This window comes from Cryptomeria japonica, chromosome 6 (genome assembly GCF_030272615.1).
Source record: "Cryptomeria japonica chromosome 6, Sugi_1.0, whole genome shotgun sequence".
Classification (NCBI taxonomy): domain Eukaryota; kingdom Viridiplantae; phylum Streptophyta; class Pinopsida; order Cupressales; family Cupressaceae; genus Cryptomeria; species Cryptomeria japonica.
The window spans coordinates 553,353,899-553,367,528 of record NC_081410.1 but is presented as its reverse complement, the minus strand read 5'-3'; the positions used below and the strand labels follow the sequence as shown (position 1 = coordinate 553,367,528).

The 13,630-nt window shown below is 39.1% G+C and overlaps 1 protein-coding gene across 1 annotated transcript in view; it reads right to left on the bottom strand.

Moving 5' to 3' along the window:
• Positions 1-9,516: 9,516 nt before the first annotated feature.
• LOC131067302 (MACPF domain-containing protein At4g24290) overlaps positions 9,517-13,630 on the bottom strand; it is an 85,270-nt gene continuing 81,156 nt past the window's right edge. Inside the window, exons 5-6 of the mRNA XM_058002264.2 lie at positions 10,713-10,879; positions 9,517-10,634 (exon numbers count right to left, since the gene is read on the bottom strand). Coding sequence (XP_057858247.2) covers positions 9,960-10,634; positions 10,713-10,879 — 842 coding nt within the window. The 3' untranslated portion in view covers positions 9,517-9,959. The remainder of the gene's footprint in view (positions 10,635-10,712; positions 10,880-13,630) is intronic.

The window sequence follows — 13,630 nt, the reverse complement described above, 5'->3', positions numbered from 1 at the left end:
AATTCTTCTCTTACCTCCCTCCTTTATCATTTTATTATTTCCTCTACCTACCCTTTAATCGTAGCCGACCATTTATCCTTTTCACCTCTTAATCTTATCCCTCCATTTCTTATAGTGTTCTCTATATAAGAGGACGCCTTCTTCCTTTTCAATCCTAATCAATGTGTCTAATCAATCCAGTTAGCTAATCAATGTGTCTAATCACCTAATAATTGTGTCAATCAAGTCTTCTTGCAATCAAACTATCAACCACAATTCGTTCTTTGTTGAGCTCTTGTGCACACATAAAATTTGAGAGCAAATATATCAAACAATATCAATGAAGATAATAGACAATGGAGATTGAAACCCTACTTGACATGCGAATGGTAATATTGTTTTATTTTGTTGATTTATATGATCTTAGGTATCTCTATTGGTATTGGTGAATGTTTCATTGTAAGACTTAGATTGTTTGTGGTTGGATCTTTATGATTTTACAATAATTTATCATCATCACTTTTCACCCCATACCCCATACAATAACCATTGTCACTATTTTTTTTCCTTGTGTTAAAAAATGTTTATCCTTGTTAAGACTTGAAAATAAGCTGCATGCTAGTACTGCGATAGTATCTTAGCTAGTGGTGTGATAGTCTCTTAGCTACTGCTTATGATGGCAACTTAGATGGTCGGTTTTGTTGCCCTTGAGAATTAGGGAGAGAATGCACCTCAAAGTTAGGCTGCTGAACTTGAGAAAATTTATGAGCGAATTCCGACACAAATAAGACAGCTTAACATTGTAAATTTGTAGGTGTTTGGAAAGGTGATGAATGGAGTCTATTCACTCATTGAACAAAGTTGTGGCATTTGTTGTTTAAGTTTTTTGAGATTTTGAAAGTGACTGTGTATAAAATTTTATGTATTGCAATGCAGGATCAATAACAATTGGCTCTCATGTTCTACTTCTATCTTTTGAAACAACCTTTCAATTCTTTAAACGACTTTGAATTTGTTTATCAATTGTTCAGTTACTTCCTTTGTGCTTTAGTATAGCTTGTGAAAGCAATGCTTCTATGCTTACTGCTTGGGCTTGATCATCAACATAAAAAACTTGTAGGCATCAATCAATCTCTAAGCCCTATTAACTACCTATTGTGACCTTTTCCACACATCGCCCCATTGCAAATGGGGACCCTCTCTTTTCCTGCTTTCTAGGATTTTTTTAGTGTCCTGTGACCTTTTGCTGCAGTTTCACCAAAGCCTTGTCTAGTTCAGAGCATTTCAGGCCCTGACGATTGAAAGTTAGTTTTTGCAAGTTATGTGATTCCGAAGTGTGAACACCACCAGAGTGCTTAGAGAGGCAAAAGGACGAAGATCGCAATTGATTTGGACGAATTTGGACAACTTTCTATTTTTAGAAAGTTCACTTTTTTGCTTTTTCTTATTTTTTATGAAGTTTCGTTTTTGGCATTTTTACCCTGATCCCCGGTATGACTATTTTTAGAAAGTTTTTCCTATTTTTTAGGGATGTTTGCTTTTTGCTTTTTCGGGATGCAAACCTAGGGTTTACACTTGCACCACTGACCAGCTTCGACCGAAATTCGAAAATTCCAAGTTTTGACCTAAAAAAGCTGAATCCCTAGATTTTAGGCTTTTTGCTTTTTCTGGGATGCAAACCTAGGGTTTACACTTGCACCACTGACCAGCTTCGACCGAAATTCAAAAATTCCAAGTTTTGACCTAAAAAAGACGAATCCCTAGATTTTAGGCTTTTTGCTTTTTCCGGGATGCAAACCTAGGGTTTACACTTGCACCATCGACCAGCTTCGACCGGAATTCGAAAATTCCAAGTTTTAACCTAAAAAGCTAAAATCCCTAGATTTTAGGCTTTTTGCTTTTTCAGATGATCCACCTAAGTACGGATTTCAAATTTCAAGTTAATCCGATTAAATTAGATTAAACTGTGAAATTTTGAAATTTCTTTGAAAATTCTTCTAAGTCTGGCTAACAAGGGTTTTGAAGTGTTTCTGCAAGTTCAAACCCCATCACGAAGGATAAAGAGGTCATGTGGGTGCTAAGGTTAAAGTCCGCCATGCTAATGGAGGTCATGTGGGCGCCTTGCCTAAAGTCCGCCATGAGTTGGGAGGTCACATGGGTGCCCACTCCAAAGTCCGCCCCACCTAAGGAGACGATGAAGGAGCAAGGCTTGAAGTCCGCCCCACCTTAGGAGATCATGTGGGTGCAAGGCTTGAAGTCCGCCCAAGGCATAAGAGGGGCCATGAAGGAGGCAACTTCAAAGTCCGCCCAGCCATGAAGATGCCAAGCTAGAAGTCTGCCCATAGGTTGAAGAGGCTATGTGGGGGCTAAGGTAAAGTCCGCCCAAGTTTGAAGGGGCCACGAAGGAGCACTCTCCAAAGTCCGCCCAAGGTTGAGAGGCTATGAAGGAGCTAACAACAAAGTCCGCCCAGCCATGAAGAGGTCATGAAGGAGGTAACTCCAAAGTCCGCCCAGCCATGAAGAGACCATGAAGGAGCAAGGCTTGAAGTCCGCCCAAGGAAGAAGGAGACCATGAAGGGGCTAAGGTTGAAGTCCGCCCAAGGTTGGAGAGGTCACATGGGTGCTAAGGTTGAAGTCCGCTCAAGGTGGGAGTGTAGTCCAAAGTCCGCCCAAGATGGAGAAGACACCAAAGTCCGCCATAGTCATGTGGAAACCTTGCTAGAAGTCCGCCCAAGATGCTAAGTCAGGCAAGAGGGGTGTAGCCTAAAGTCCGCCCAGCCTTGATGGAGGCCATGAAGGCGCTAACTCCAAAGTCCGCCCCACCTTGATGGAGACCATGGAGGAGCAAGGGTAGAAGTCCGCCCAAGGCTGAAGAGGCTATGTGGGGGCTAAGGTAAAGTCCGCCCAAGGTTGAAGGGGCCATGAAGAGGCCAAGGTAAAGTCCACCCAAGGTTGAAGGAGCCATGAAGAGACCACCAAAGTCCGCCAGGGTAAAGGAGGCCATGGAGGAGTCAACATCAAAGTCCGCCCCAATGCCTTAGTCAATTTTTTCACGTTAATGGAGGCCACGAAGGAGTTCTAGACAAAGTCCGCCATACCTTGGAGAGGTTGGCTAAATTCGCCAAAATTTGAAAAAGATGGAAATAAAATTCGAAAAATCAACCTACACATGGAAGGTCAAACAAAGTCAACATGATGTCACAAAATCCACAAAGATTTCAAAATTAAATCCAAAATGAAGAAATATCTAAATAAAAAAAAATAAATCCTCAAAATAAATCCAAAATGGAATGTTTTTTTTGAGAATATTGAGGGAATATTAAAAATTTATTGAGATATTAATTCAAAATGGAAAGTTTTTTTTGAAAGGGAATATTGGGGATTAATGAATATCTTCAAACTTAAATCAAAATGGAAATTTTTTTTTAGAATTAAAAGTATGAGTTGGATGATTTTAGGGGTTTTTCTTAAAACTTGTCTACAAATACTTCATTATCAAATTCATTATTACACCAAGAAGTTCAAAATTACTAAGGAGAGCTTAGTAAAGTATGTCAGTTTGAAGATCATCTGGAGGAAATTCTAGATATTGCTGGAAGCCGGATAATATTTTGGCAGAAGGCTTACAGATTTCTGGAGAAAGGCATCTTTTCTGAATTTTCTCAATATTTTGGAGAAAAGTCTAGCCAAGTCAGAGGTAAAATTAGAATTGTGAATTTTCTGAATATTTTTCTGGAATTTAATAAATGATTTTGGAGAAAGAAAATTCAATTTTTTTTGGCTAAGTATGAAAATTTTCGAAAGTTTCAAACACTTGATAGTGACTTCAACCAGCTTCAAGGCTGAGGGTCTGGAGGTGAAAATTCAATTTTTTTTGGTTAAGTATGAAATTTTTTCGAAAGTTTTAACACTTGATGGTGACTTCAACCAGCTTCAAGGCTGAGGGTCCGAAGGTGAAAATTCAACTTTTGTGGCTAAGTAATGAGAGTGAAAAAAAATGAAAATTTTCCAACACTTAGCCATTTCGCGGCCCCGTTATTTTTTTCGAAATTCTACAGAATTTTTTCTAACTTAAAGTTTTTATCATTCATCTGCAGGTCTTGAGCACCATGAAGTTCCAGGTAGATAAAGATGCTCCTCCAGAGTCAAGGATGACTTTCAAGTGGAAGAACATCAATGACACCAACCTCAGACACATCAATCTAAGGGAGTTTAAGAAGCGAATGTTTGGTCTGGACAACCTCGTGCCTACCACCATTGCGCGGAAAATGATGAAGAGTGGTATTGTGCACGCTGCCGGCTTCCTCCCCACCATGCAGTGCAATGAACTAGTAGTTGAATGTGCCAAACACTACAACCCCATCAGTAAGGATATTGTTGCACCCGATGGAAGAGTGTTGGCGAATGTCAGCGATGAGGCCATCAGAGAGACCTTCAGGATCCCTGAGTACCACAACACAGTATATATGACCAAGGATGAAGCTGACAATCTGTACCATGATCACCTGGAAGAATATGATGCCATAGTTAATCATTCCTGGTTAGACAAGCTGAGGAAGGGCGCCTCTAAACTCCAGAGAAAGAGCCTAGTACGAGCATACTTCAAGGATGACATTGGGGACATGATCGTCTTGCTCAATAGAATAATAGGAAATCCTCAGGGAGCTCCATTCGAACCCTGGATGTATTATTTCATTAATGAAATAATCAATGGAGTAAAAATGATAGACTGGGCCCGTATGATCAGCGACAGTTTAGACAGCCAGCTAAGGAATCTGGAAGCAAATAGGACTTTCTTCACGAGTTCTTACTTGTTCTATTCTTTAGCCAGGACCTATAGGTACAGAGGTCTCACTTGCAGAGGAGAAGTTGGGAACAAGGAGAACCAATTCCCAGTATATGATTGCTATCCCCAGCTCCGTATGGAGGAAAAGTTCCATTTCAAAAGGGTGAATGATGCCTTCTTGATGCACGTTACCCGGACCCTTCAAGGTGGCCTGCACTAGAGGCTCTCTCAAGAGTCTATGGACTTCATCAGTTGGTTCGGGCGTTGGTACATCCAATATCCAAAGTTCACTTACCTCCGAATTCAGGGATTCTCTGGTCCTCCATACAAGCTTCCAGCTTACCCTACCAACCGAGTGGGGTTGCTTGAGGTTGTGAGACAATTGGAGGAGTATATAGTGATTCAAAGGGATAAGCAGAAGAAGGCAGGCACGCTGAGAAAGAACTGGCCTGGTATCCCTTTTACCAATACAAGGCAAGAAAAGATTTTGATCCATTCCAGAGGATAAAGAAGATCGAAGGGACAATGTTTGAGCACAGACTAGATCTAGAAGACTACTGGGCTAATGCAGCCAATAGTTTCGAGATCCGGAAGAGGTTTTGGTCAATAATTCCTCTAAGTATGGTGAGAGCAACGGAAGTGTTCAAAGTTGCCGATCAGGTGGAAGAAAGCCTAGAACTTCAGCAGCCGAGTTTTGAGAAGATGAAGAATGAACCTTTAGTCTTGATAGATTGGACAGAGGGAGAAAAATCAGATCTAGCAGACCTCATGAGGTCAGTGGTTGAATACTCAAGGTGGTGGGCATCTGAAAAGACAAAACAGTTGAAGGCCAAAGGTATGGTTCTAACTTATGAATTAATGGGAGTGGATGATACTTTGTTCGTCCACCCTTGTACCTCCGTCGGTGATGCTCGGAATCCGGAAAGTGTTGGATCTCGAAAGAGAAAGGAGTTGGGTGGAAGCTCCACAAAGTGCACAGGGAAAAGGGTTGTAGTTGAGAGAAGAGAATCCAGCGAAAGTCACTCTATCCTAAGTGTTGCTTCCATTGCGCCTGATTAGAGTACAATTGGGGAACAAGAGATAAATATCTATGTGAGTGATGATGAAGTAAGAGTGCTTTCTCAGCCAGTTGAGGAGGTGATGGAGAAGGTCTTCCGAACTCCAGACAGGGGGTAGGATGAAGCCCCTATAATTTTCTTGGATGGCATACCAATGAACCTAGGAGAAGCAGACGATGAGTTTGATCGGAATACTCTAGAACAATCAACCATTCCTGATTGGCTGAGAGCAAGAATAAAGGCCAAGGTTCCCAAGGAGGTCCACTCAACTGAGGAGGCTACCGCAACATTCCTGGAGAAGGTGAATGAGCCCGCCGCAGCTAAACCACCCAAACCAGCCAGGAAGTTCTCCTCGATTCAGAGAGACAGTGCCGGATTCAGGGAGACAGTGCCGGATTCAGGACAGTCCAGATAGCAGTGCCCAAAGAAGGGAAGACTAGGGACAATGTCACCGCAGATGACTACAAGATCACCACCATAGAGATGGGTAAGCCTACCCAGGACCAGGAGGTCCAATATTTTGACAACTCTTGTAATGTTCTAAAGACAAGGTTGGCTCATGAGAAAGAAAAGAGAAAGAAAGTGGAGGAAGAGAACCAGCAGTGGAGGAAGTATGTTCTCCATCTTACCAGCCCACTCAACCATGAAGTCCCATCTACTCCACCATAGCCTCTTCAGCAGGGATCAATGAAGGACTATGATGAGATGAAGGGATCGTACACTCAAGAAAAGGAGTGGATTTCAGATGCTGTGATACGTGTTGACACCCTGGTAGAAAACTTAGTATCAGCGCATGAGGCAACTTCTTTGTTGATTGATCGTATCCAAGATCTATCATCCAATTGGGAAGAAGTGGATGAAATTCAGAATGAAATACTCCCTCACCTAAAGGTTATCCGAGGCATGTCAAAGAAGAGCTTAGTGGATGCAGGCATCATACAGACAGGAGACAGGTACGACTTTGGCACGTGGTACTATGCTCTGGTCACTTGGATTGAAGTTCTGAAGAAATCCGAGACCAAGTGTTTTGAGACAGAGGCAAGGGTTAGAGAGATCCTGGGCAGGGTATTCCGGGTGGCGTCAGAGATCTGGTAGAAGGAAAGCCTAAGGGAGAAGCATTTACAAGCATAGAACCTGAGAGCCAGGATTCAGACAAGCTTCTTCCGAGATTCAGGGATGATTGACAAAGGAGATCTTTCCAAGATTGCAAACTTCCTCTCCATCAATGACAACTTCCTCACCTAGGCAGTGGAGTGGGAAGGCATCCTTGCTACGTGCGCCAATGATGTGGATCTCGTCGACTTCCAAATTGGCGGTTTGCCAAGTGTCACCATAGAGGAGGTCAAGCTCATGGTGTCCAAATACGTTGAATCTTTGAAAGAGGAAAGTGGCCACTCACCTCAGTAAAATTAGCAGTTGCGCCACTTGTCACTCTTTCATTTGCTTGAACTGATAGTATTTCGAGAAACCCTATTTAGGGTTTAGGACTTTCAATCTTGGCCCTTGATCACTGTTTGATCTCGGCCATTCAGTTATTTTTGAGAAACTATATAAGGTTGCCTCCCCTCATTTGAAAAGGGTGAGGTTTTTGATGTATTGTTGCTTAAGGTCATTTCCAGATAATATATTGCATGTGCACTACTTTGTAATCTCTATTATTTGAATGATTTGCATGGTTTCAATTGCCTCAACACTTAGTTAGAAATAATTTAGATTTGCTTTCATTGTTGTTAATTTGAATGAAGGATTTGATAAGTATCAATTGATGGTGTATTTCCGCTCATACTTTTGGTAAATGGATGATTTCCATTCTACCATGCAAAGTTAGTCTGAGCCCATCCCCTGTGCATCCCAACATTTCAATCATAAGCACAACCCATTGAAGATTGCACCGGCCTTGTGTAGTTGTCCCTAGTGTGATGAAGCAAGGTTTGGTTTCTTGAAAGCATCCAATTGAAACCGTCTCCAGAATTCATAAGATTAGATTAACCTTCCTGAACCCTATCTCTTTTTCCCTTTCTTTTGAAAGTCTAAATCCCAGAAAATCCCCCCCCCCCTCCCCGGAAAAAAAAAGAAGAGCCTAAAAATTGCTAAATCCATCTAAGTCCAGCAGTTCAAGAATACTTGTCAAACGTAAGTCCCCCTTGAAAATTTTAGCATACACTACCCAAGAAGCTATTCCACTAAAGTCGCTTGTTCGCACATATAGACCTTGGAATCAGTAGTGATTTTTCAGGAGAGGATAGAATACCTTTGGGTATCCTATCCTAATATTTGGTAGATGATAAAACAGACACCAACACTACCAAACTGCGTTCTCCAACTAACCACTCTATTTCCACGTTTAACTATCAAATAATTGTCCACTTAATGAAAATAATATATCTTTATGAACGATTTCCTGTACAAATGGTGGCAATTTTTAATAGAATCCGAAATTTAAGTAGATGATTTTGTTGATACGGGTCGCAGAACTCCACAATACAACTGCAGGAAATGTCTCGGCTTAAAAATTGCAGTTATGAGCATTGCGACCTCAAAATATAAGCCCTAGGATATTTACAATCTATTGCTCAAGTGAAGATCTACTTTTGCTTTCAATGTTTGCAAAGAATTTATTTCTCTGTAGCATCTCGACTCTCCTTCCTTCAATTCTCACAACTCTCCTTCCCTCAATTTACACGGTATTTGATTACTTTTCATTATAATGCCGAAAAATCATCCTCTTTCAAAGACTATTCCTCAATTCAGCTTCACAAGCACAAAAACTGTTATGTTTTGATATCATGTTGGAAAATGACAGGTACATATATTGTTGGAAATCTAATTCATAATGTGCACAAGAAAATATAAATAAAATATTATTATTGCCAATATAGAATTATTACAAGGTATTGTGCAAAAGCTTATAAAGCATTTCATTCTCAATTAATTCTGTACAATTTCCCAAAATTTACCCTTTCTTCCAGTTAACTACTAAATGACTTTATTGAAATGCAAACTTAATATTCCAACATAAATGAACCCTACAAACACATTTTTATAGTCTATCTTGCCTCCGCAACTAGAATAGAAACTGGCAAAGAATTTTCAAATTGAATTTTCGCTTGAATCATATTCAATAACACTTAATACCCTCGATCATCCTCTGGTTTCAGTCAATGGAACCTTTGATGAAATCTCATGGGATTGAAGTTACATCGCACCAAAGATTCTTGATACTCTATGGATATATATGTCTTCTTTATATCTGGTTGTTTTGTATTACGTTATTCACAAATGATGATTCTATTAAAGATGTTAGTAATGGCTTCTCGTTCTGTATGTACATGATTTTCGCATTTGCCATGTTTTGATTTATGTCTTACCTGCCAAGAAAAAGAAACCAGGACATAATGAAGTAAACTTTATCTCACTAGTAATGTCAATCCATGAAGAAACCCCTTAGAAAGATAAACGCAACCATTATATTTTTTATTTGCTAATGAATACAGAATAATTAAATAACAGCCTTGGCACTTGAGAAGGATGCATGAGAGTATAAAGAATGATACTTGCTAATAAAAAAGTACTAACCAGTTAAAGTAGGTCATCAAAAGCTACCGTTAAACAAATAATAATGTCACTCTTCATGTAAATAACATGAAAACAGTATATGGGAAAAAAAGAGAATAGCTTGTGGAATGAGATAAAACTGCCTTAATTTTAAGAAAAAAATCATCCCATGCCATGTGTGTTTAACAAGCTTCTTTCCATTAATTTTCTTTAATTTTATTATTTCTGATGATGTAGTTTAATTTTATAATGTCGGATATGTTCTTATGAAGATCCTTTGGTTATCTAACCTTGAAAAGTTTAAATATCCAATTATGATAAGGAATGGATCACGAATATAGCCGAAAAACGGCATGATACATACAAATGTAAAAAAACATTCTTCAGCCTTTAAGTTACCTGAATTGGTGTTACATGAATTTTATGAAACCTGTTGTAAGCACGCCTCGTGAATATTAACATCTGGAAATAATAAACCTTCCTGGCTATGAATCCGTATACCTATCTTTAAATTTGAATAAATCATATTGTGATGGGATAATTTGCAGCCACTTCCTCAGCCACTGTCCCATCTCCCAGCTTTAAAGTATGGTGGATATAGTTATAAGTGAATACTTTACCCGCAATGATATTTTACGTCTCTCCACACATAATTTTGCTCCAGTTACCACCCAATAGCCTGGCTTGTCTTGTGGACCCTTAGTCATCTCTGTTGTATCAACAAATTTAAGTAATTTGAGAAATCGAACAGGAACAGGTGGTCCATCAGGAAATACTGCTGAATTAATGAGTACGGGTGAAGGTTTTGGTGCCAGCTGTGTTGACGTGAAATGTGTGGTCATCAATGTAGAGATAAGGCCAGATTTTAGGGGTGTGCTTGGGGAGTGATCCCATTCAGATCTACGAATAGTGGCTCCTATTACTCTTGAAAATCGAAGCTTCAAAAACAAAACTTTTTTCATTCCATGTTTCATCACTTCAAGTTGTGCTGCAGTCACAATTGATGCTGGATCACCAATTAGTGTTTCATTGCACTCCACAGGGGCAGTACATATATTAGAGAAACTTTTGCACTGTACCGATTCGTAGTATTTGGGATCTCCCCTCATTTCATCCACATCACTGTGATGATCATCATCCAACTGTAAAGCATTCGGTAAGGCGGTCAAATGCTGCAGATGTATTGCCAGCCGATTGCATTTCTTTCCCTCCAGATACAAGCGAACTCCAGTCACTGGTTTCTTCCCTACGTCAACCTGGGAATTCACCGCTATCAAACTTTGTAATACATTAAAAAGATGCAACTACCCATTCAACAAAAATATTTCACATACTGGAATCGTATTGACATATAGCTTGGGACCAAATAATCTAAACTGCAGTGTCGGGCTTCCACGTTCTTTGTATTGTGGACCAAGAGGAAGTTCGCTGAAGACAGGAGCCCATTGTCTAGGCAATTGGAACTCCAAAAATTGATTCAGTTCTTCAATCGGTGGCTTATCTGCATGAATACATCAACAAGGATAGTTAAACATTGTGTGAATGGAGAGGAAAAAAGCATAAACATCGAAGCTGATTAAAGAAAATTTGTAAAATCTATATTAAAATTTACATGACACTTAAAGGAAATTCCTCATTTCAATGGTGGTAAAGGATATGGATCAGTACTATTCCAACTGTAGACCTGATCAGATGGATAGGATCTTTAAAATTTGAATTTGTCTCTCCTTGTGAAAATTATGAAATATTTGTATCTTATTGAACTCATTGAACCAATATTACATCTCTGTAGCTCACATCTGACATCGTAAGGGTGCAGATATATGGGCAGAATGACAACAACTACTTGAGTATTGCCTAGAATTTCAAAGCACATAACCCTGTCCTTACATTAAAGGTGGTAATTGTCACTCTATGATTCTACTGGAGATTCAACTGGTTGAAATAGATAAAATTAAGTTGGTCACTGACAATAATGGGTTAGTGAAAGAAGACAACAGGCATGTTTCAATGCTTTGGAAGCTGGAAAGGCAATAAGGAATCCGGTTGCAAATAGCAAAGGAAGTAGCATAACTGCATTTGGTGAACATCAACTGCAATGCCATGCCATAATCAGTGGCCTTAAGTGTTGAAACATAAAATCATTTTTATGAGTCAGATGTCATGACTTGTAAGCCTGATTAGATTTTGTAGAACTAATTAAAAGCTAGTTGTGCTCAAGAATAGTTGAAAGGGAGGCAAGTGTAGGCTTGGAAAATGATCCTAGCATGTGATACACTTCCAGCAATAATCAAGGAAGATGAGCTTACTACCACTTTTTAATTTTCATTATTGCTTGTGCCTGAGACTTTTAGTTAAGAGGCCCATGTATGCATTTACGTTGTTGATACTTTTCATTGGGTGCTCAATTTTTTGTAAAGCAACAAGGTGTGGTAGTTGGTGGTTACATGGTATTGGGAATGTGTTACAGTAGTATCAATGAAATCAGGCCTCTAGCATTTGAACCAAAGAAGAAAACAGTGTTGTACTCTGCTCACTTGACATGCAAGGCCAATCCACTTATAATATTTTTAATTGCCAATCCAACTGTAATATTTTAACCCCAATCCAACTATACATATTTAAAGTCAGCATGTTGAAGGGTCTCTGGGTGCTTTGAATAGAAGTTAAAAATTCTTTGCCATCCAGTCTAGATGTTCTATAACGTTTTACAATTTTCCATCCACCCCTTGTTCGGTTGTATTGCATTAAAAACATATTTGAGAGTCCCTCCATTAGGATATAACAGATTCTGTGTTGTGTTAATCAAACATTGTTTGTAAATACAAGAGGACGACTATAGGTATTTGCAGTTGTATAGAAGCACTCATGTGCTATAAACTAACAAAATAAATCCCTTTTGAGATATATAATAAAGTGGCATTTGGCTATACTCCAGTTCTGAGATGGTTGTATTGTTGTTTGGTTTCACCTAAAATGGAGATGTAACATTCTGGGAAATGGGGGGAGCCCACAGCGATGTCCAGAATGCCTAATAAGATGGAAGTGGTCCCACTATGGCTAAAAGATTTTTTAATGGTTAGATGATATCAAGATAAGGACAGTCTGCCTAAAGCATTATTGGGACAGACCTGGAAGAAAGACAAATTTAGCACATGAGCAAATACAAGGTAAACCAATTAAGCACAAAGACTTGAATAAAAAACAAAGTAACGTCATTTTATTGCACATGATGATTTTTCCAAATTACATGAATACAGCTATATAACATAGCCTGCCAGCCATTTAACTTCCCAACTGCACCTACACCTGATCACCTTTTACAATTTTACCAAGGTTACTAAAAGTAATTAATTATTTTGGATCACCAAGGCCAACAAAACCCCCTTTATCTAAACGGGGTGAAAAAGATCAAAGAGAGAAATTGACACTATGAAGCTATCCAGCAATAACATTGCAAACTACTAATCAGTCAACTGTACTCTTATATCGGTCAAACTGCATCAACACCCCCTATACCCTATGCCATTCCCTCTTCTGGAGTCTCCGACACTAATTGACACAACCCTTCTGATGCCAGTATTACTATCTCAAACATCAGCATCTGATCACTCTACTCGTAAATATATAATCAACATGCACCTTTTGCATGGATCTCATATCCTATGAGTCTTGTACCTATAGTATGGCACATCTCTCTGATGCCGAACTACACTGACCATTTTGCAATGAGCTGGATAACTGCAACACTTATCATCCCATATGATCATTAGAAGACTAATCAAACACACCTTCCCCCTATCAATCAAGAGATGAGAAGTGCATGCAACACAACATCACCAGATTACCGATCCACTCCACAAATGAACCAAACTAAAATTCAAATATCAATAGAAAAATGAAATCTCTTATGAAAAAATGCCACTAAAGCAGTAATCCAATCTTAGAGCTAGAAGTGAACTCAAGATGGATGGGTACTCCAACTTGCTCTGACAATTAGATCTTGATGATCTTATGGACTATAGAATTCTATGAATGTATTTCTGACAAAATCAGTAGCTTTAAATAGTAGTATGCATTGGATTGTAGATGATTCACAGATCATAATAATTGTTTTACTATTAATAGCTATGTTGAATTGTGATCATGCAAACTACATATTTCCAAGTCACAAAACAAGAAAACTCTGACCGAGGTGTCAAATACCACTGAACATGCACCTTTACAATAACACAAAAAAATACCTTTTTCC